Source organism: Panicum virgatum, chromosome 1K (genome assembly GCF_016808335.1).
Source record: "Panicum virgatum strain AP13 chromosome 1K, P.virgatum_v5, whole genome shotgun sequence".
NCBI classification, from domain to species: domain Eukaryota; kingdom Viridiplantae; phylum Streptophyta; class Magnoliopsida; order Poales; family Poaceae; genus Panicum; species Panicum virgatum.
The window spans coordinates 6279326-6299354 of record NC_053136.1 but is presented as its reverse complement, the minus strand read 5'-3'; the positions used below and the strand labels follow the sequence as shown (position 1 = coordinate 6299354).

At 42.8% G+C, this 20029-nt stretch overlaps 2 protein-coding genes across 4 annotated transcripts; one reads left to right on the top strand and one right to left on the bottom strand.

The window, feature by feature from the left end:
* Positions 1-285: 285 nt before the first annotated feature.
* On the bottom strand, positions 286-8852 carry LOC120672689 (protein RRC1-like). Of its 3 annotated transcripts, none has more exons than XM_039953261.1 (18): positions 8686-8852; positions 8120-8243; positions 7873-8005; positions 7675-7720; positions 6238-6289; positions 6006-6155; positions 5595-5714; positions 5343-5508; positions 5105-5217; positions 4877-4948; positions 3916-4137; positions 3481-3539; positions 3301-3379; positions 3009-3146; positions 2156-2380; positions 1291-2072; positions 1023-1198; positions 286-864 (listed from the first exon to the last, which is right to left on the bottom strand). In XM_039953261.1, the coding sequence occupies exons 2-18, from the start codon at positions 8177-8179 to the stop codon at positions 605-607; spliced, it is 2853 nt and encodes a 950-aa protein (XP_039809195.1). In that variant the 5' UTR covers positions 8180-8243; positions 8686-8852; the 3' UTR covers positions 286-604. The 3 variants fall into 3 exon arrangements, with proteins under 3 accessions (XP_039809195.1, XP_039809327.1, XP_039809263.1); XM_039953329.1 differs by having other exon boundaries at positions 314-864; positions 6006-6152; positions 8686-8841; XM_039953393.1 differs by lacking the exons at positions 7675-7720; positions 8686-8852 and having other exon boundaries at positions 8120-8134.
* Positions 8853-14496: 5644 nt separating this feature from the next.
* Positions 14497-19803, top strand: LOC120672616 (autophagy-related protein 11-like). The gene is made up of 5 exons (XM_039953150.1): positions 14497-16159; positions 16600-18244; positions 18347-18564; positions 18690-18903; positions 19165-19803. Exons 1-5 carry the CDS (start codon positions 15198-15200, stop codon positions 19519-19521), a joined length of 3396 nt encoding a protein of 1131 aa, XP_039809084.1. The 5' UTR covers positions 14497-15197; the 3' UTR covers positions 19522-19803.
* The last annotated feature ends 226 nt before the right edge of the window (positions 19804-20029 follow it).

The following is a 20029-nucleotide window of genomic DNA, read 5'->3' as shown; positions in this document are numbered from 1 at the left end:
TTACTACTCTTTCCGTTTTAAAATATATTCATGAAATAGCATGTTCCGACAGTAAGGTTATCGTTTAAGCATGTGTCAAAAGCGTGCGTAGACAAGTAGCATAACTGCACAACACATTAGTAGAGCACATGCTCACATGCTGGGGCATAATAGGCAACACATTCTCCTGCAGCGACGGGCAATGAGGAGGAATTCGGGTGCGCACGTGAGCACGCTGGCCTCCATTATCAGCGAACGCGCCGACATTCACCAAAGATACCGTGCAAGACAGCCTAACGGGCCGGGTTAGAAAATCATCAATGTATGCCAAGGGTGTGCAGTGGTGATCATTCTTGATGTAAATATTAGCTTTTGGCATAAAATTACACACCGACTTCATCTTAATCCGCAAAATTACCTACTACAAACAGATCATCTCTACAAAAACATCACCTTAGTCCTCAACTCCGATTACAGACAGGTTCTCAAGGGCTCGGAGCAGGCCGGAAACCTACCGTGGTGCAGCCGATGTTAACTGATGTAGCTCGAATATTACCTTGCTCCAGGGCCCTTGTATGCAGGCAAATGATGAATGTTGACAGGGATTTTAGGTATGGTCAGTTGGTCACCTTCCCTTTCTTCTGTCCTTCTCCCTGTCTCGGCTTCTGTCATAGTGGTCATCACGCCCACGGCTCGTGCTTTTATCACGCACCTTGTCCCTGCCAACATCATTGCCATGGGATCGGTCTCTGCTGCGGTTGTGGTCTCGGTCCCTCTCCTGTGACTTCCTTGGAGGGCTGCGGCTTCTACTCTGGCTCCGACGCCGTTTCCTAGCATAATCATGTGCGTCTTCGTGTTTCTCTTTCCGCTCCAGTGATGTTCTTTCTGCAAAATTATATATCATTCATAAAAGATAACTAAAAAGGAAACATGGGAGGTCAAAAACACTGAAAGAAAGGTACAACATGGAAAAATCTCAGTGAGACAATATATGTGCCAATGCAACATAAATACCATTGTTAAAAAAGCAGGATACGTCATACCAGAAGACCGCCTGCTGTGTGCACCATCAGTTGAAGTGGACAAACCATATTCAGACTGAAGCCGCCTCCGATGACTGGCAACCTTCCTCTCAATCTCATCCATATCGCGCAAACCTTGCTCCTCAAGAGATTCACGGTACTGCATGACAGAAATTTCAATCTGCCTCAACTTCTGCCTGCATATCAGGTAAAAAAATGTTTTTGAATAACACTCATATATATAAGAAATAATAAGGAAATGGTAAGAAGATTGAACATGAAGTGCTACCTATGCTCTTCATCAACAATTGTATCTTGATGATGACTTGTGTGATCAGTACTAACTTCTGATGTATCGACCTTTCCTAGATCACCAGCATCGCTTCCAGATGAATAGCTTAATCCCAAGCCTCTACCACCTTTTCTATCTTCATCATCGCTGATGTCATCCTCTCGACTCCATTTAGAAGCTGGTAAAACAGGATCATATTTTGGCTTCTTGCTCGGAAATGAATCAAGTTCAGCAGAAGCAGACTCTCTAGAGCGGCCTTTGGCAGTTCCCATGCTGTTCCTAGAGACATCTAATTCATCACCATTAGGAGTTTCTCCAAATCTTGATGCACTAGGAGCATTCAAACCACCGTCCTCTCTTCCAGTTTTATGCTGTTCTCCTTGCGCATATTTCACGTCAACTTCTTTCTCATATACACGTTCCTTCTCAGCCTCTTCCAAGTTGAGCAACCTGGCAACCATCATCTCTTTACCACCACATAGTGAGAGGCCATTATGTTTACAACGGCGCTCAAGTTCAGCTAGTGGAAGCCCTAGTAGCTCCTTTGTCGCTGCTGCCTTTCCTGTAGCCAAGGCACCATCTTCATTAAGCTTAAAACCACCTTTGCCATCCTCAGAGCTACCTTTCTTTTCAATTTCAGGTGCATCACCACATAGCGAATGAAATGGAACAACACCAGAGTTGCCCAATCTAAGAAAAGTAGCCCTCAGCCCATTCAAAAATGCATCAGAAAACAAGAACCAGTCTGCCCACACTTGTAGAACTTTCATAACCCTCTCCTGCAGAACAGTAACAAATTCAAACAATCATGTAAGAACAAGGACAAATGCAAGTATTCAAGAAATGGCGTAATATAAATCACCTTCAGAGCTTCAGCAGTAATCCTTCCAGTGATACTGCGGTACAGGTCATTGAAGCTCTCCATGACATCTGGCAAAGAAGCTTCAAACTTCGTTCGGAATGCAGAGGCGTTCTTCACAGGAGCACTACTGTTATGCAGGATGTCGGACACTAGCATAAGCCGAGCAACCTTGGTTGGAATAGGGGTCTCCTTGAGTGTCAAGGATTCTGTGAGAACCTCAACAATCTGAAATGCAACAACGATCAATGAGTATTCATGCAATGAGAACTACACAAGAGACATCATTTGGATAAAAGAACTCTAGGAACACCAGAATACAGTACGTTTGCTGAATTATAAGATTATAACGACAGCAATACCTAAGCCACAACAATTAATCTGGACAATACGAAGATAAAAAACTACAATGGAAACCAGGTCCCAACAGTTAACATGATCACCTAAACCATGCCCATGTAACAAAACAGTGTCCAAAATAAATAACAGAAACATTAGTGAAGGACAACGATAGCATTTCATCAATCAGTGAACATTTTACATGTTGCCATTTGATACCATTTCAGCCATCAGTGTATAAGTATACTATGTGTCACCAACTTTTACCCATTTCTATTCTTATACAAAGATAAATCAGATATTATCAGTCATCAAAAGGGCTGTCCTTCAAAGTGACAGTCAAAGTGACCGCATAAATTTGTTAAATACATAAACTCAACGGGGTGTTGACACATTCACACAACTAGCTACTAAATGATCTCTCTGTGGGTGCACAGTTAAAAAAGTGGTGGTACTACTTAAGCAATGCCAAACAAAGAGATATGCTTATGAGATCAAATTAGAAGGCAGGCTGTACCTCCCCAGCTGCATCAGCATTATCCAAGGCAAATCCCATGGCCTCTTTTATTTGGCTCCTTTCTAATGTCAACGCTCGTAGCATGTCCTCAAATTCATCACGCTGCGAGTCAGTCAATGTGCGCTCCGCTTCAACACGCTGAAGAAGGGAATTGAATGACAAATTAGCCTTGTAACAGAACTATTTATTTATTTTATTTTATTGATTATTGACATCAACAGAGCAACTATTTATGCTATATCAAAAGGTGCAAAGAAAAAAAATGTTCTGACTAGGTCCAACAAACACTTACCCTGCTTCTACCAGCAGCAAACGTAGATTCCTTTTCACGTTCAGGGCTTCTGTTGGATGACAAGGGAGGTGGAACCCATCTAAAATAGCACATTGCATATTACAAATTGTCAGAAGAAAGCACAGATTCCATACACATTGGTCCTACTAGAATGCCATTATTACTGCAAAAAGATATTACCTTCCACTTCCTGTGATCATAATGTATGGTTCTGTTCTCCATCGTTGTAAAGTATCACCCTATGTTACAACTCACAAGCTGTTAGCACTCTATGAGGACAATCATCTGTTCCTAGTTACTTGAAATTTTATGGATGTAACAAATTGTGATTTGATTCTCAAAAATGTGTTCCAGCCAAACATATACTCAAACATTCAAAGAAACTAAATAACTAATGTTTATTTGACAATTTAACAAGTTCTTGTGCAAAATATATAATGGGTTGCATAGCCATGCTTACTATTATATTTGGTAGAAAAAATCAAGCTTATGTTTTGATTGTCTGACTTCCAACTATGAACAGCAAATACGAATGAATAAAACGGACAACACTTTCTATCATCAGAGCATTGAGATGTCAATTTAGAATTTTGAACTATAGACAGCAACAATTACCTGAGAAAATGAGTATAACCTCCAAACATAGTATGTGTGCTCTTTAGATTTAAGATCGAATAAGAAATCAAACAAAGGATTCCCTCGCCCTCTCTCCATTACAGCTTGTTCAAAAGCACATCCACCATCAAGGACTTGCAGAGCCATTGTGTCAATCACGTACCGAAGACGTCCATCATCCGGTGGAGCAACCACAATATCAGGAACATTTGGTGTAAGGACCTATCAAGTCAGATGAATCCACGATGTGAATTGAAGCTACCAAATCTTTTACTTGTACAGATAATCAATCATTTAATATAATGCAAGATCACAGAATATGCAGATGCCAAATAGTCAACTGCCAATATCCCTTCTAGAAAATCAAGTACTGAATCTGCCTACATGAGAAGTAACCAACATCGTGGCCAGAAATTATATCTGCACTGGTCAGACATTAGAACAGCATGTAAGCCCAATCTTACATTGAAGGCAGTTGAGTACAATAAGGACATTGGAACTGTGTGCAGAATGAGGACACTTCAAAATTGAATAATTGATATTAAGTTGTTCACAACAGTATAAGTATTGAAATTTCTCTGGTCTACACAATTCAAGCAACCGAGTATTTTCTAAGAGCCACATTTCACATTATGAAGTATGAAATATCCATCTTTCACATTCTAACTCAAAAGGAAACAAAGGAGAGCTTTCGCTGGTAATTCTTTTACAGTGACAGGATGACCTAGATAGCAAGATCACTGCACTCGCAAAAAATAAAGGAAAAAGAAGAAAGTCGACACAAAATCACTAGATAGAACAAGTGCATATAGTACTACTGCAGGATTAAAAAATGGCACAAAGGATAACACAAAATCATTAGGAAGACCACGTGCATATAGTACTACTGCAGGATTAAAAAAATGCATCCTAGAATAAATAACAGATGAATTAATAAGGTATTATGCACAACTACCCCTACCAGCTCTGAGGTTTGTGGTGTAACAGATGCAACAGCAGGGCCGCCAGGACCAGAAAGTATGACTGTGCCACCCTGTATAGAGCAAAGAAAAAAGGATCATCAATGGCAACTCGTGTGCAATACCAAAAACAACCCATTCTATTAAAATTTGCAAACGCATCATCATGAGAAAAAAGGTCAGATGAATACAGAATTTAATACAGCATAGAAGGACAAAAAAAAGGCAACCTCTTTATTTCTGATTGCCATGTGTCCTGGAGGAGGAGCAGGTAATGCCTGTGATGGAAGAGCAACAGATTTTCCCCATCCAATCTTCAGTTCATAGTCATACACAATAACACCTGAAATAAACATTTAAATAAGCTGAAAGTAAGAATAGCAGCCAAAAAATAGCATTTAAAGTTCCCATAAACAACAAACAAACATGATCCCTATAGACTACCACCACATGAAAGTCCACACTAACCTTGCATTTCATCCTTTGCTGCCTGTCCATCTGCTCTATTCATAAAGGCAACAAAACCGCAATTTCTTTGCCTCCTGCGCTCCTCTTCTGTTCTAGGCCACATAATCTTGACACTAGCAATAGGTCCAAACCGACCAAAGGTCCTCAAAAGAAAATTCTCATCAACCTGAAATCATTGCATGTAATGCACCAGAACAGCTAACTAGATAATGCATATAAGTTTGCCAGAACATGTGAAGCGGAGAAAGTAACCTTTGGAGATAGATTGCCAACATATAAGTTTGTGGTTTGAGGATCGCCATCATCAAATGATCCTGGAAATCTTCCAGTCGGATCAAATTCGTCTGGTAGTTCATCAAACCGGCTAGAGGGCTGCATGAAACAATTTCAAGAATGAATGCAATAAACATAAGGACAAACTAATAATATTTATAGAGAAACTGCAAATTAATCACATAAATTTCTCATAAGCTGCAAAACAGATTAAGAACATATTGAATAAGCTGCCAAGGGGTTGAAGATATTGGTATTCTACACCCTAGTAATTTGACAAATAATATTCAACAAACCAAACAAAATATGGATTACTCTTACTCCATACAGTCCTCTAGTAGAAGTGTGGAATGAAACAAAAGGACCATTTTTACAAATATAAGCACCTACCATGGAGCTATCACTGTGACGATCACGCCGGTGGTCTCGATCCTGACTACGCTTTTCCCGTTGCTCTTGCTCAAACTTAAGTTCCTCCAAGAACTTATCTATTACGCGTGGTTTTCCTTTTTCCTTTTCTTTTGGCCTTTCTTCTTCCTTCTGCAAGTCAAGATAAATCTTCAACAAAGAAACTATACAGATTGACTGAAGTAAATCATAAGAATAGTGGAAGTGGCCTAACCTTCTTCTCAGGCTCTTTTGCAAATGATGGTGGCAAGAAGGACGGAACATACCTGGAGAAAAGTACGCTATGTATAAGGTGTCTATGATGCTCACAAGTTAGATCGTTGTGCTATGCACAAGGTATTTATGGCTAGCATGCTCACAAGTTAGATCATATGCATATCATACATAAACAGAAGCGATATGAGGTTACGAGAACATCAGAGGCAAGGAGTTGCGGCATTGCAGGTATGATAGTATTTCAGGTATTCTCACTTCAAATAATGAAATTTCAACCTCCACTCCTAAGTTATAAAAAAAACATTCCTTTGGTCTATTATATATTCAAAATTCTGTTAATACAATGATGCACACAATTGAATTTTGGATTCCCAGCAAGCTTGAAGAAATCATACTTTGTATTGAAAAGTATAATTGATTCTAAAGCTTATGCTATCAGGCAACGAGAATTTAATTGCAAACACATAAAAGTATCAATTCGATCTAGCCTGGGCACTGTGAAGGGTGCAAAAAGGTACATGAGTAGACATGTAAATTAGAAGGTTCTAAGTAGCTGAAAACTCTGGAACTAAACTTGGAATTATTGACATGTGGATGTGGGACTAGCTACTGCTATAAAGGTACAATAAATTTCAAAGTTCTCAAAAGAACACCTCCAAATATAGAGAAACCATCACTACCTATCCAAAGATAATGCCATGTAGCTACACTTGCCTAGATCCAACATGGGTATTCTCACCATACTCAACCCAATATCCTAATACCATCAGAAAGGACATTTCTACATAGATATGGAACCGAAACAATTATTGAGCCCAAGGAGAACAATGGACAACTACCAAACACACACGAATGCAGATCTGCAGTTTGGATAACTCATTGAATTAGGTGACTAGTATATAACCATCTCTAGATATTATAGTTCACTGTTCCATGAGCCATAAGGCGCACTTAATCTGCCGACCTAGAACCCCTCGAAGGATGATGCATTGTGATTGCTACAGACGTGATAATAATATCATAAACAAACATGACTGTAGAACAAAGACCAGACATGAGCTAGTATGATGTCATCACGAACTTAAGTAGCAAGAATAAATTGCTCCATCAGGTAACTATAGTTGAAACTACAGTGTAAATGCAAACACAGCCATGCAATAAGTTGGTGTGGCCAGGTAAGGCTAGCCAAACTATTTTCTTCTTCACACTACCCTTATCATTGTTTTCAACTTCGTTCAGTACTTGGTAAAAATTTTGATGTTATTACAAGAAGCGTAATTGTAAAAAGAGAAAGCTATGTGCCAGAGCATCATAAGGCAATCAGAACTAGGTCGTGTTTCTGAAGTCTGGTTATATTGGTCCCATGCCATCTAAAGATGTAGCAGCGGTACCACAGGATACCATCTTCTAGAAATCAAGTATTTTTGCCGTTTACCTACTGCCCTTCTTTGGAACAGACCCCCCATCTTTGGATTTTCCACCTGCCATTGCCGAATGAATAAAAAGGCCGATCTCTTGATCAATTGGAGCAATAAAAGAAACAATGCATATATCCATCTTGGAAGGTAGTGAAAATACAAACTGGAAAGGTACCAATAAGAACATAAACTAAATTGGAACCCATGTCACTAACCTTCATGATCAATCTTCAGCTTTGCATTTGGGTCGATCACACCACCTCGGACAAATTTAGCCCCAGATGAGCTGTCACCCTTGAATGACTCGACAAACTCCGCATATACACGTGCAGCTTCATCTTCCTCCCTCTTCACATACCAATGCAGTCGTCATCAAAATAAAACATGAACACACAATACAAGGGCAAAATGGTAAAACTGTAGTATCGCATGAAAAGGTTAAAAAAGGATTTGAACCCTGACCTTCTTCCTCGCCTCCTCAGCCTCCCGATGCTTGTGGTACGGAACCTTCTTCGAATTCATCTGGACGCTGCTACACAGTCATCACAGAGCGTCAAAACCCGCACTCCTCAAAAGTTTCCACCGCCTGCATATCACCAAAACAGAATACATCTTACGACAACACATAACAAATGATAACCGCACGAAACATGAGCGCATAGGGCATCGCCCACACTCAAACGCTAAGAACCACACCCATCAGAAGTTGCTACCTACACCATAACCCCGTCGAAAACCCTAAGAGCGCCCCCAAGGCCCCAAGCAACCCTATCCCTACCCTCCTCGAAAATTTCGAAATCGCAGTGCAGCAGCACCTGGGAAGGTTGATCGGGCGCGCTAATCAGACCACGGGGAGGGACGGGCCCAGCACAGGACATGGGTGCACATGTGTATACCCGATAATTTTAGCCAACGAAATCGAAGTTAGTAGGTGTACTGTGACTGGGTCAGATCCGAGTACACCTCACATTAGGGTTTGGGGAGCTCCGTTTCGCGCAGGAGGAGGAGAAGAGAAGGGGCGGGCATACCTGGTGGATGCTCGTCGCCGGCAAAAAGGGGCCGGCGAAGACGTGGCTGGTTGCGCTCCCGCTCGCCCAGCCGGCGCCGCCAGGAACCAAGAGAGGGGACGAGGAGAGAGAGAGAGAGAAGGGGGAAGAAAAAAGATGACGGGGGTAGGGCCGCACGCCGAACCATCGTTATTCGTGAACGACTAGGCATCGGTCATCCGGTGACCGACTCGAGCGTCTTTTTTATTTTTGTATTTTTTTAAAAAAAAAATTACAGAAATATATTTTTGGTTTTAGATTTTACAATTCTATACCCCTCCGCCCGACAGGGCGGCAGGGGGCCAGGGATGATAGGGACCTATATGTAAATAAAAATATATTTTTTCGCATAGGTCCTTGGCGGGAGCTTGCCGCCCGGCAGGGGGGCGGCAGGCTCCCGGCCCAAATATAAAACTCCGCCCCTTCCCTCTGCGCCCTCATTTTCTGCCCACGAGATCCAGAGAGAGGAGAGGGAGAGAGGAGGGGTGAGGGAGGTAATTCCACTAGCGAAGCCCTGCCGGATTTTGGATCCAAACCGCAGGTAACCAATATTTCTCAATTATTATAGACTTGTTTCTAAAATAATTATGAATTAGAATAGATTTAGTTTTTGGATAGTGAAATATAGAATAGTAAACTTAGATTATTGGATTCTTACAAACTACTTATAAGATATGGATGCGGCCAGAGGTGTATGAGATGCACATTAAGGTAACTCTTATTCAGTTCTAATCACGTCCGTTATTTGTAATCCATATTTACGAAATAGTAAAATTTTTGTGTAATTATATGCTAGGATTGCCCCGAGGACACGGAGTTGATTAACAAATCAATAACAATTTTCCGTAAATTGGTATGTATCTTCGGTGGAGTTATGCCGCAAACTAGACGAAGGAGGTGGAAAAGATCTTCGAGTGATAGTTCTCGGCCTCCGCAAGAACAGATGACCGGAGGTTCGTCAAGTCATGATGCATCACCTCGAGCACCTAGTTGTGTTAACTGGGATGACGATATGGATGACTTCATGCCCCCCAAATCATGGCCTCGAACACCTGATGTTCCTCCCCCTGTACATGAACCTAGAACCAGAAAAGAGAGAAAAGGAAAGTCGAGAGTTTCGTCAAGTAATGCTGCACCACCTACAGCACCACCATCTGTCAACTGGGATGACGATTTAGATGATTTCATGACATGATCTGTAACATATGATGGACATCAGTTTTAGATTGTGATGTAAATTATGACGGGACGCCTGTACCATTAATTGCAATACTTATATGTTTGATTGTAATGATTATATTTATGATACAATACCACATAAGATACAATGAACGAAATATAAATAGAACGTTAAACAAAATACCACATAACATATTACATTGAAGGTTTCATTCGTTACAACCAAATTCGAGACAAATACATAATATATTTAGTTTCGTACACACAAATACATTGCAAGCTGTTATGTGCACAACTAGATGCGGCGAATTCTTGTAGGTGGAGTCGATCCATCCGTCGGATTCCCGGAAGGTCCAGCCTCGGCAGCAGCAGTAGGTACTGAAAGCTGTGGGCACTTCTTGTAAGTGTGACCGTCCGCTCCACACAAGTTGCAATGTTTTTTCTTCTTTCCAGCCTCGCACTCGCCCATTCCGTTCCGGATCCGACGTGTCTGTCGTCGGCCTATGCCCCGCTTCGTAGCTGCATCAGGGATGAGCATTGGATGAGGATTTTTTTGAGTGAATGGGCCTAGAATGCCGATGCCGTATATCTCATGACACCAAGTCTGTGCTGCGGCTTCTTTTGTGAAATATTGAGAAACATAGGACGCAGCATCTAACCCAGATACAGAACAAGCCGCGATGACATGGGAGCATGGTAAGTGATGCACCTTTGGCTTCTGACATCGGCAGAACACGCTCCCGTCAATGGTTATCAAACCTTCTTGAATTACCCTTTGTCTGCGGATACCCTGTCCGGTCCTGTCCCTGTATGATACCTCAAATCTTTGCTCCTTTGTGCCCATCGATATGACTGAGTGGAATCGAGCCTTTTCAATTTTTTTCTCCATGTACTCATTGACCCTTCTGCAAAAATGCACTCCTGGATCATTAAGTAAGGGAGCGGCTGATGCGTATCGCTCCCGAAAATACCTTATACATCCATACATGATGAACTCAACAATGCCAACAAGAGGAAATCCACGAACACGACGCATTACCATATTGTAACATTCAGCATGGTTGGTCGTCTCGATCCCATAACGTCTCCCATCTGTGTCATACAGAAGTGACCACTTCTCTTTAGGCGCACCATCAATCCACTTTTCTTCTTCTTTATCATCTTCCATCTCTTCATTACAGTCAGATGTTGTGTGTGTTGACCCTTCATCTAAATCACCGGTCTTCTGGTGAATCTGAATTACCATTGCGAGAGGCCACCCACTTTCAAGAGCTGCGTGCATGTAATGTTGTCATTCTTCCGTACTACTTATATGCGTCAACTCCCAGAAATCCCCATTAGTTTCCCAGGAAGTCAAGGTATGAATCGTAAGCAAATGAGTCTTTGGATTCACATTGAACATCCTGTGAAGACATTTCCGTATGGACTCAAAACTCCTCTCTAGGGGTTTATCTAGACTGTACTGTCTTCTTTCCCATGCTGATAGATTTACTCCATAGGAATCATGAGTAATTCTATAGAAATCAACGTAATGAACTTGAAATGCCAGTTTACTCGACATATCTGGCCATGCAAAGGCTTCATTTTAATTAATCTAATATCTACAAATATACTATGACTTCAATTATAACCATTAATCCGAACCCTAAGTGCTTACAATAATAAAAAATATTAATCATAAAATTAAACATACAAAAAATCTGGAATGACAAAGTTGAGAAATATTGGTTACCTGCGGTTTGGATCCAAAATCCGGCAGGGCTTCGCCGGTGGAATTACCTCCCTCACCCCTCCTCTCTCCCTCTCCCCTCTCTGGATCTCGTGGGCAGAAAATGAGGACGCAGAGGGAAGGCCCCCTGCCGCCAACTGGTGGGGCGGCAGGCTCCCGCCAAGGACCTCTGCGCAAAAAAAATTATTTTTATTTACATATAGGTCCCTACCGCCCTCCTGTCGGGCGGTAGGCCCCCTGCCGCCCCTCTGCCAGGCGGTAAGATAGAATTGTAAAATCTAAAACCAAAAATATATTTCTGTAATTTTTTTTTGAAAAATACAAAAATAAAAAAGACGCCCGACTCGAGCTTGATCAGCCCAGGAGCCCAAAACAAGTGGACCCAAATGAGTGCGCGGAGGCCCAAAATCAAAGAAAAATAGACCTAGAACATTCTAGATTGTTCTGGAACATTCCAGATTGTTCCCGAGATTTGGAAGTGGCCGGCAGGCGAGCTGTTGTACTACGAGTGCAGCTGTTCAGCCAAATTGCAAAGAGCACGATGCATGCATAAGCTTTGCCATGACACCATAAATCTCGATTTTTAATATATGCATGCATCCAGCATCCGCCGTGACCACAAACTTGATCTGTTTCAACATGGCAACATTACTAGAGCTTAGAAAGGGACCAGAGCTAGGCAATGGATCATCCATGTGAAGTAGCGATGCAAATTATATATATTTTGGGTCATCAAATTAATCTAAAAATTTAACAAAATAAACTAAAATAGCATTTTAGGAAAATAATTTAGAATGAAAAATGAACTAAATTAGTATATCATGGTAATTAATTAGCTAACCCCAATAAACATTTTCATCCTCATCCTTAATGTGAAGCCTGTCGCTATGTCCATGTTGGGCGAAGCATAACATGGCGTTGATGGCACCAACGATAAGCACCTGCACTTTGCTCACTTTATCCGGCTGCAATCAAGCAACAGTGTTTTTCTCTCACACCAAACCAACACTAACCACCAGTCAGTCAGTAGTATTTTTCTTTCACAATAAATTAGCACCAGCCACAGTCAACCGAATAGAGCGTGTGTCAACCAGCTCCATCCATTCATCGGCTTGCTTGCTAGCACTTGTAGCAGCAGAGAGAGACCCACCCGGCGACCCCACACGGGCTGGTGGTCGTCCTTGCTTGCTCAACTGGTGAAAGGGGGCTGCTGGTTTTAACGTGGGCGCGCTGTCTAGAAATGGAATGGGTTCCTCAGCTCGCTGGCGTGCTCATCCGCTCGCCGTTGTTTACCCTAGCTATCTACGAGACTCAATCAGATTAGCAAGCAAAGCGTCGATGATCATAATGTACTACTAGTTTATTATTTGCTTTGATAGCAACTTCTATATTCGCCATGGTTATCCATCCACTGGGAAGTAGCGCTTTGGTACGATTATTCAATTTCGTCAAGTTTTTGGCATGTCGATATGTGCCGTATATAAAGGCGTAAACCAATCGAAAATTCGAAACTACGGGAATTCGGCATAGTTTGTGTAAAATTCAGAACAAACTCTCTCCATATGCAAGTATATACGTACGCGACACGTGCGTGCGCGATCCTTCTGAGCATGAGCGTTTGGTAGATCGGTTCACGAATGTACTTTTTTTTAGTTGCACGAATATTCGGGGACTTCTGATATTCTTTCCGATGATCTTCTGATCTTTTAGTAGCGCGTGCGTGTCATGCGGAGCGCCCTAGCGTGACGGCGACTTGACTAAGACCGTCGGATCAGGTTTCAACGTTCGGAATCTGCACAGAACAGTAGCAGCCGAGTTCAGCAGGGATATTACTGTAGCAATTAGTCTCATGAACTCTCCACCTAAGAAATGAACGGATGATAGTGCGTGCAGTAGCCAATGTGCAGTCCTACTATTGAAGTATTATTAAATAAAATTATTTAATTTCTATACTTTTGAAAAGTACAATACGTTTTTTCTTCTCTTTCTTAATCTGTATTAAAATTGCTAGAATGCTTTATATTAGAGGACGGAGGAGTACAAAGATTCATTCAATGCATTCCAAATTTCCAATTTTGGTTACTCGCTTATTAACAATTCCAAACATTAATATTATAGTTTTGATGTTTGACCCAGAAATTGGAAAGACGCAAGTAAAGCAGTTGGAATAACTTTTGTCCAACTTCAACTATCCACGGGGCAAACGTTTTCGGTTTCCCCCGGTGCTTACCAATGTCCGTTTTTCCTCCTATAGTAGACTAGAAAAAGCAACCTGCTATACGTGAAAAAGATACTGTGAACCTATGTATATTTCTCTTGACAGTACTTGACATGAATCCTGCAGTGCAAAAACAATTTAAAAATACTCGTAAAATAAGCACCACCTAGTATTTGTTAATTGACAGGAATTTATAAATGTTTAAGTTAGCTAAATATGTGACATCATTTTGGACTCGAAGGTGTAGTATTCTTTATTACTATTATAGAATTTATCAGTTATAATATAATAATTGCGATACTAACTAATAAACATGTGTAGGCTAGAGCGGAATGAAACAAAGGTATGCTACGACAATCATCCTGGTTTAAATTAGTCAAAACTTAACTACCATATCAATCTGTATCATACGACAAATCATTTTTATACTCGATGTTCGTGTTTCACGCACCAACCTCGTCCAAAAAAAAAAGGCCTTCCTATGAACAAAGCCATGCTTGTGTAGCTTGGTACATCCTACAGGCTACAGGCGCCTTCACCGCCACCCTTCCGGAGGAAGCAAAGCCAACCCTTCTCCAATAATTCACGCACACGTCAATTCCGGAATCTAGAAGGACCACCCTGAAAACTTCTCGCAATAATAATATTATTATACTCCATCTCCGGAGTCCAGACGGTGGCTTGGTCCACTTTTCTATTCGCCCCCTTTATTTTCCTTTTTGTTCTTTCTCCCCTCGCCGTCCTCGTCTTCCTCTCCCTCATCTCCTCGTCTCCCTGATGCTAACGCTACTGCTCGTCAATCTCCCCTCCCACACGGAGTAGTAGATAAATCCCACCCCGGTTCCTTGGTTTCCGCTCCACCCCCTCCGCGACCGAATCAAACCCAGACGTGATCGGAGGAGAGTTGGGTTGCTCCCCGGAGGTCGCCTCCGTCTGTTAATCAAGAAATCCCAAACTTCTCCTCGCCCGAATCCGTGCGGGCGTGGTGAACCGGGGTTAATTGGGCCAGGAGGCGTCGATCCCGCCCGCGGAATACCCGTCCCTCGCCGGAATTCCAAGAAATCCGCCGCCTTCCGGCTGCTCCTGTTGGGAGATAAGGATTGGGCGCGTCTGTTCGGAGGCGTGGGAGGAAAGGCCGCAGCTTCCGGCGATTGGGCGGGCGGGGGTTGGCTCGTGTTCTTCTTGGACGGGCGGAGGCTGTCCTGCCGGAGAGGTTAAAGAGTTTGGTGTTTCGTGTTGAACTGTGCCCGTCCGGTTGTTGCTTCGTTTGGTGGTATGGTGGTACTGTAGATTTAATCCGAACTGCGTGAAGCTAAACAAGGAAGGGAACAGGAAAGGTCAAATTGTTGGAGTTGAATTGCGGGGAAGATGAGCTCCGGGTCGGCGGTGACGGGCGGCGGCGCGGAGGAGGCGGTGCCGCTGGGGCAGAAGCTGCTGGTGCACGTGGCGGAGAACGGCCACACCTTGGAGATCGAGTGCTTCGGCAACACGCTCGTCGATACCATCCAGAAGTGCATCGAGCAATGGTGCGGCATCCCGTCCGGCGACCAACGCCTCCTCTACGGCAACACCCCCCTCGACAGCGCCCACACTCTCGCCTACTACAGCCTCCCGCGCGACGACCGCGAGGTCTTCCTCTACAACAAGGTTCGCCTCCTGGCTGACTCCCGCCCCCCGCCACCCGAGTCCATTGACATCCCGGAGCCAGAGATTCCGCCGCCGCCTCGGCCACAGGACTCACCGCCGGTGGAGGTGTCTGCCGACCCTGCACTGAAGGCGCTGGTGTCTTACGAAATCAGGTTCAGGTACCACTTTCAGGTTGCCAATGCAGTGTACCGATGTAGTGATGCGAAGTTTGAGCGGTGCAAGCGGCTGCTGCGGGAGCAGCAGGTCCAGGAGCGAGCACTGGGCACAGCCCGGAGCAGCCTGGAGCACACATTCAGGAAGCTCTCACAGCGGTATTCAGAGTTTATCCGGTGCTTCTCGCAGCAGCACCGCGCACACATGGAGCTGCTCAACAATTTTGAGAGAGATTTGCAGAGGCTGCACGCTGTTAGGCTGCACCCAGCTCTGCAATGCGAGGGGAGGCAGTGCTTGCTGGACCTTCTCAAGGAGAATGACATGAGGAAATTGGCGGATGGGTGCTTCAGCTCACAGAAGCAGTTTGAGATGAAGGTGTCCCAGCTGAAGGCAAACTTCTTGGAGATAAAGAAGAGGGTGGATAACTTATTAAATGTTATGAGCTCAAGTGGGTGCAAGGATCTTGAGAAGATGATAAAAGAGCATCAGGGAGTCATTAGTGAGCAGAAGAGTATCATGCAATCTCTAAGGTTAGCCTTTGTTTATGTTGCTGTTATCTGAGAAGCACTAGGAACTGTTCATTTCTACTGTGAGAGATTGGTCTGAATCATCTAAATGACTTCTTACTATTTAAAAAAAAATGGAAAATGGGTTAGATTGGATAAATGATTAGTCATTTTATCATTGAGATAACAGGTTGGCTTAAAACTATCAGCGCCATCCTTTTATATATATGTATATTTTGGTTTAGTGATAGCAGTTTAACAAATGCATATGAACTTAATGTTCTGTGTTACAAGATGGTTACGACTTATGAGGATATGCTAGCGATGATTATTTATGGCTTTCGGCTGTTGCTACAAATAGCTTATCAAAGGGCTTGCTTCTTTCTTAATTACCCATTTCTTCAGCCATTCCCCGTGATTATGGTTAGACCACACTGTATGCTGAAAACTCTTTTGTCTTGCAGCAAAGATGTTGATACTTCAAAGAAACTTGTTGATGATTGTTCAAGCTGCCAATTATCTGCTTCTCTCCGTCCTCATGACGCAGTCTCAGCAGTTGGTCGCATCTATGAAGTACATGAAAAGGATAACTTGCCCAGAATACGGAATTTTGATCACATGCTTACAAAATTACTTGAGAAATGCAGAGACAAAAAGAATGAAATGATTACATTGGTCCATGTTTCCATGCAAAGAGTAAAATCTACTCAGATGAGTATCAGAGACATTATGAATGAGGTCATTGCATTCGAGGAGGGGATGAGTCATCAAGATGATTTCGCTAACCTGAAAATAGTCAGTGGCCTGGGTCATGCATATAGAGCTTGCCTTGCTGAGGTAGCACGTAGGCACTCTTATTTTAAGCTGTATACTGGATTGGCTGGAACATATGCCGAAAAGTTGGCAACGGAGTGTGAAACTGAGAAAGCAAGACGCGAGGATTTCTATAGGACATGGGTCAAGTACATTCCAGATGATATCATGGGTTCCATGGGACTCTTCGATTCTCCAAGCCAGTGTGACATAAAAGTCGCTCCTTTTGATCGTGATCTACTTCCCATTGATGTTGATGATGTCGAAAAGCTTGCTCCCCAGTCTCTAGTGGGGTCTTTTCTGAAATCTGAGAGATCACAGTTACCCAAGTCCTCACTGAGCAATTCTAGTACCAGCGGAAATTTGAATAAATCTGAGCAAAATCCTCTGAGAGCTGATGATAAGATGGATTTCCAAGATTTCCTGGGGGACCATGACACTATCGATATCGCAGGAACTAGTAAGTTAGAAGTGGAGAATGCCAGGTTAAAAGCAGAGCTTGCTTCTGCAATTGCAACTCTCTGCCATCTTGGTGTTGAATATGGGTATGAATCCATTGATGAAGGGCAGATTGATTCTGTACTGAAAAAGGCAAGGGAAAAAACTGCTGAGGCACTTGTTGCAAAGGATGAGTTTGCTAACCAGCTTAAGTCATTGCTCACTGCAAATAAGGAAAAATGCTTGTCATATGAGAAGCGAATCCAGGATCTTGAGGAACGGCTAGCTAACCAGTACATGCAAAGCCACATGGTTTCAGGAAGCAAAGGCACATCTGATTCCCTTCTTTCTGCATTTAAAAGTAATAACTGCAACCTGGATGTGTCTGGAGGCAGGCAAACCCAGATACGGGATGAATCAAGTGTGGCCATGGATGAGGCATCTTCAACATCTGAACAGCCATCAAAACAAACAGAAGGTGGCGATGAGAATATGACCGATATTTCTGGTGCACTGAATTTGCAGTTGCTCGATTCAGTCGCATGTACTAATCTGGATGCTTTCATGACAGAATTGCCGCGTGACACTGATAATGAACATACGATTGTTAGCATCGATAAGGAAGGACGAATGTTGACACAACTTACTATGGCTGACACTTCTGATGTTCCTGTAGAAGATCATCATTCCTTAGAGTTGAGGAATAAGGAGCTCCTTGTGTCAGAGCTGCAAAATGCCCTCGATGAAAAATCAAAACAGTTGGGTGAAACTGAAAGTAAACTTAGTGCTATGACAGATGAGGTTAACTCTCTGAAGGAAGAACTTGAACACGCTCGGGGTCTTCTTGATGAATCTCAGGTTAGTCATACAAAATCTAAGCTGATTTTACTACTTCGTGCAAGTTGATTGTCTTTTGTATTCTTATTTTTTCTGTTGCATCTTCTACATATTTTTGTGTAGATGAATTGTGCACATCTTGAAAATTGCTTACATGAGGCAAGAGAAGAGGCACGTACCAACAAATGTTCAGCTGACAGAAGGGCTGTTGAGTATGATGCTCTGCGGTCATCTGCTCTGAGGATACATGGTCTGTTTGAGAGACTAAATAGTTGCGTCACTGCACCAGGCGTGACTAGCTTTGCAGAGTCACTGCATTCTTTGGCTGTCTCCTTAGGCAGGTATTGTGTTGCTGTTATCTGCATATTTACTGTTCATCATAGTAAGTCGTGAATTTTTCCGAGGGAATAACTATGGTAGACTATTGCAGTTCTGATGTTTAAATTGTCTTGTTCTTTTGTTCCAGCTCTGTAAAGAAGGATGAAGCTGATACCACTGTTCAGTTTCAACTATGCATCAAGATCCTGGCGGAAAAAGTTGCTTTCCTGACTCGACAGAGTGGTGAGATGCTAGACCGCTACTCAGCTGTGCAGGCAGCACATGGAGCTATCGCAAAAGACTTGGATGAGAAGAAAGAGCAGATTAAGAATCTCTATAATAGACTTCAACATGAAAAACAGGTTTGTCTTGTAGCTTATACAGTTACAAAATTCATGTCTTTTACTATTTTACACATGATGAATTCACAAAGAAAAATTCATCTTGAATATGGTAGAAGAATGAATTCATCAAATCTGACTTCATGAGATACTTATTTTTTTTAACTGAAGTCCTGCATCTAGCAATGAATTCCCATGGCTGATGGATTGAACCTCTTACATTTTTGCTAATTGCGCTAACAAACAATTTGCTGTGGTGTTTCCTGGAAAACTGTTTAACAGGCCAGCAAGGAGAAGATATCCTTTGGCCGTTTCGAAGTCCATGAGCTCGCCATCTTCTTCCAGAATCCTGCTGGGCACTATGAAGCGATTAACCGGAACTGCTCAAACTACTACCTGTCTGAGGAATCTGTCGCCCTCTTCACCCAGCAGCACCCGCGGCACCCAGCCTACATAATCGGTCAGATTGTTCACATTGAGCGGCGCGTAGCGCGCCCGGACCAGATGGGAGGAGCTCCACGCCCTGATAGCAGCGGCGGCCGCCGGTCGCCCGCCTCCGCGCTGAACCCCTACAACCTGTCCCCGGGCTGCGAGTACTTCGTGGTGACTGTTGCCATGCTGCCCGACCCCGTCCGTTAAAAACGAAAGAGCTTCCTGATCCTGCCTGACAATTGGCTGCAGAAATGAAGGGAGAAAAACTCTCAAGTGTACATATACTGAAATTTATTGTCATAGACTCTTGATTTGCAGTTGCTTGTTTACGTCATGCCTGTATATATGATCAGCTTCGCTGGTGTAAATAGACTCAGCTACTGATGCTAGGCATCATCCTCGTTCAAGCAGACTGGATATTCTTTCAGCTAGCATCCGTTTGCTGTTTCAGTTTGAGTTAACTTTTAATAAAAAAACCTTCAATTACTAGTGATTATCAGTGGGGTATGCTAGTATTTAGTTCAGTTTGTAAGTCCGTTATGCTACAGTGCTACACTGGAACTACTGGTTCTGATTGCCATTTGCTCGCTGTCATTAACCAGAATGGGCTGCAAGAAAAATGGTAAACGATAAGAAAAATGAAGAACTGCTAATGGTTAACTCGAACTGAATACTGCCCATTTGCTCGCTGTCATTAAGTAGTTCCAACTTCCAA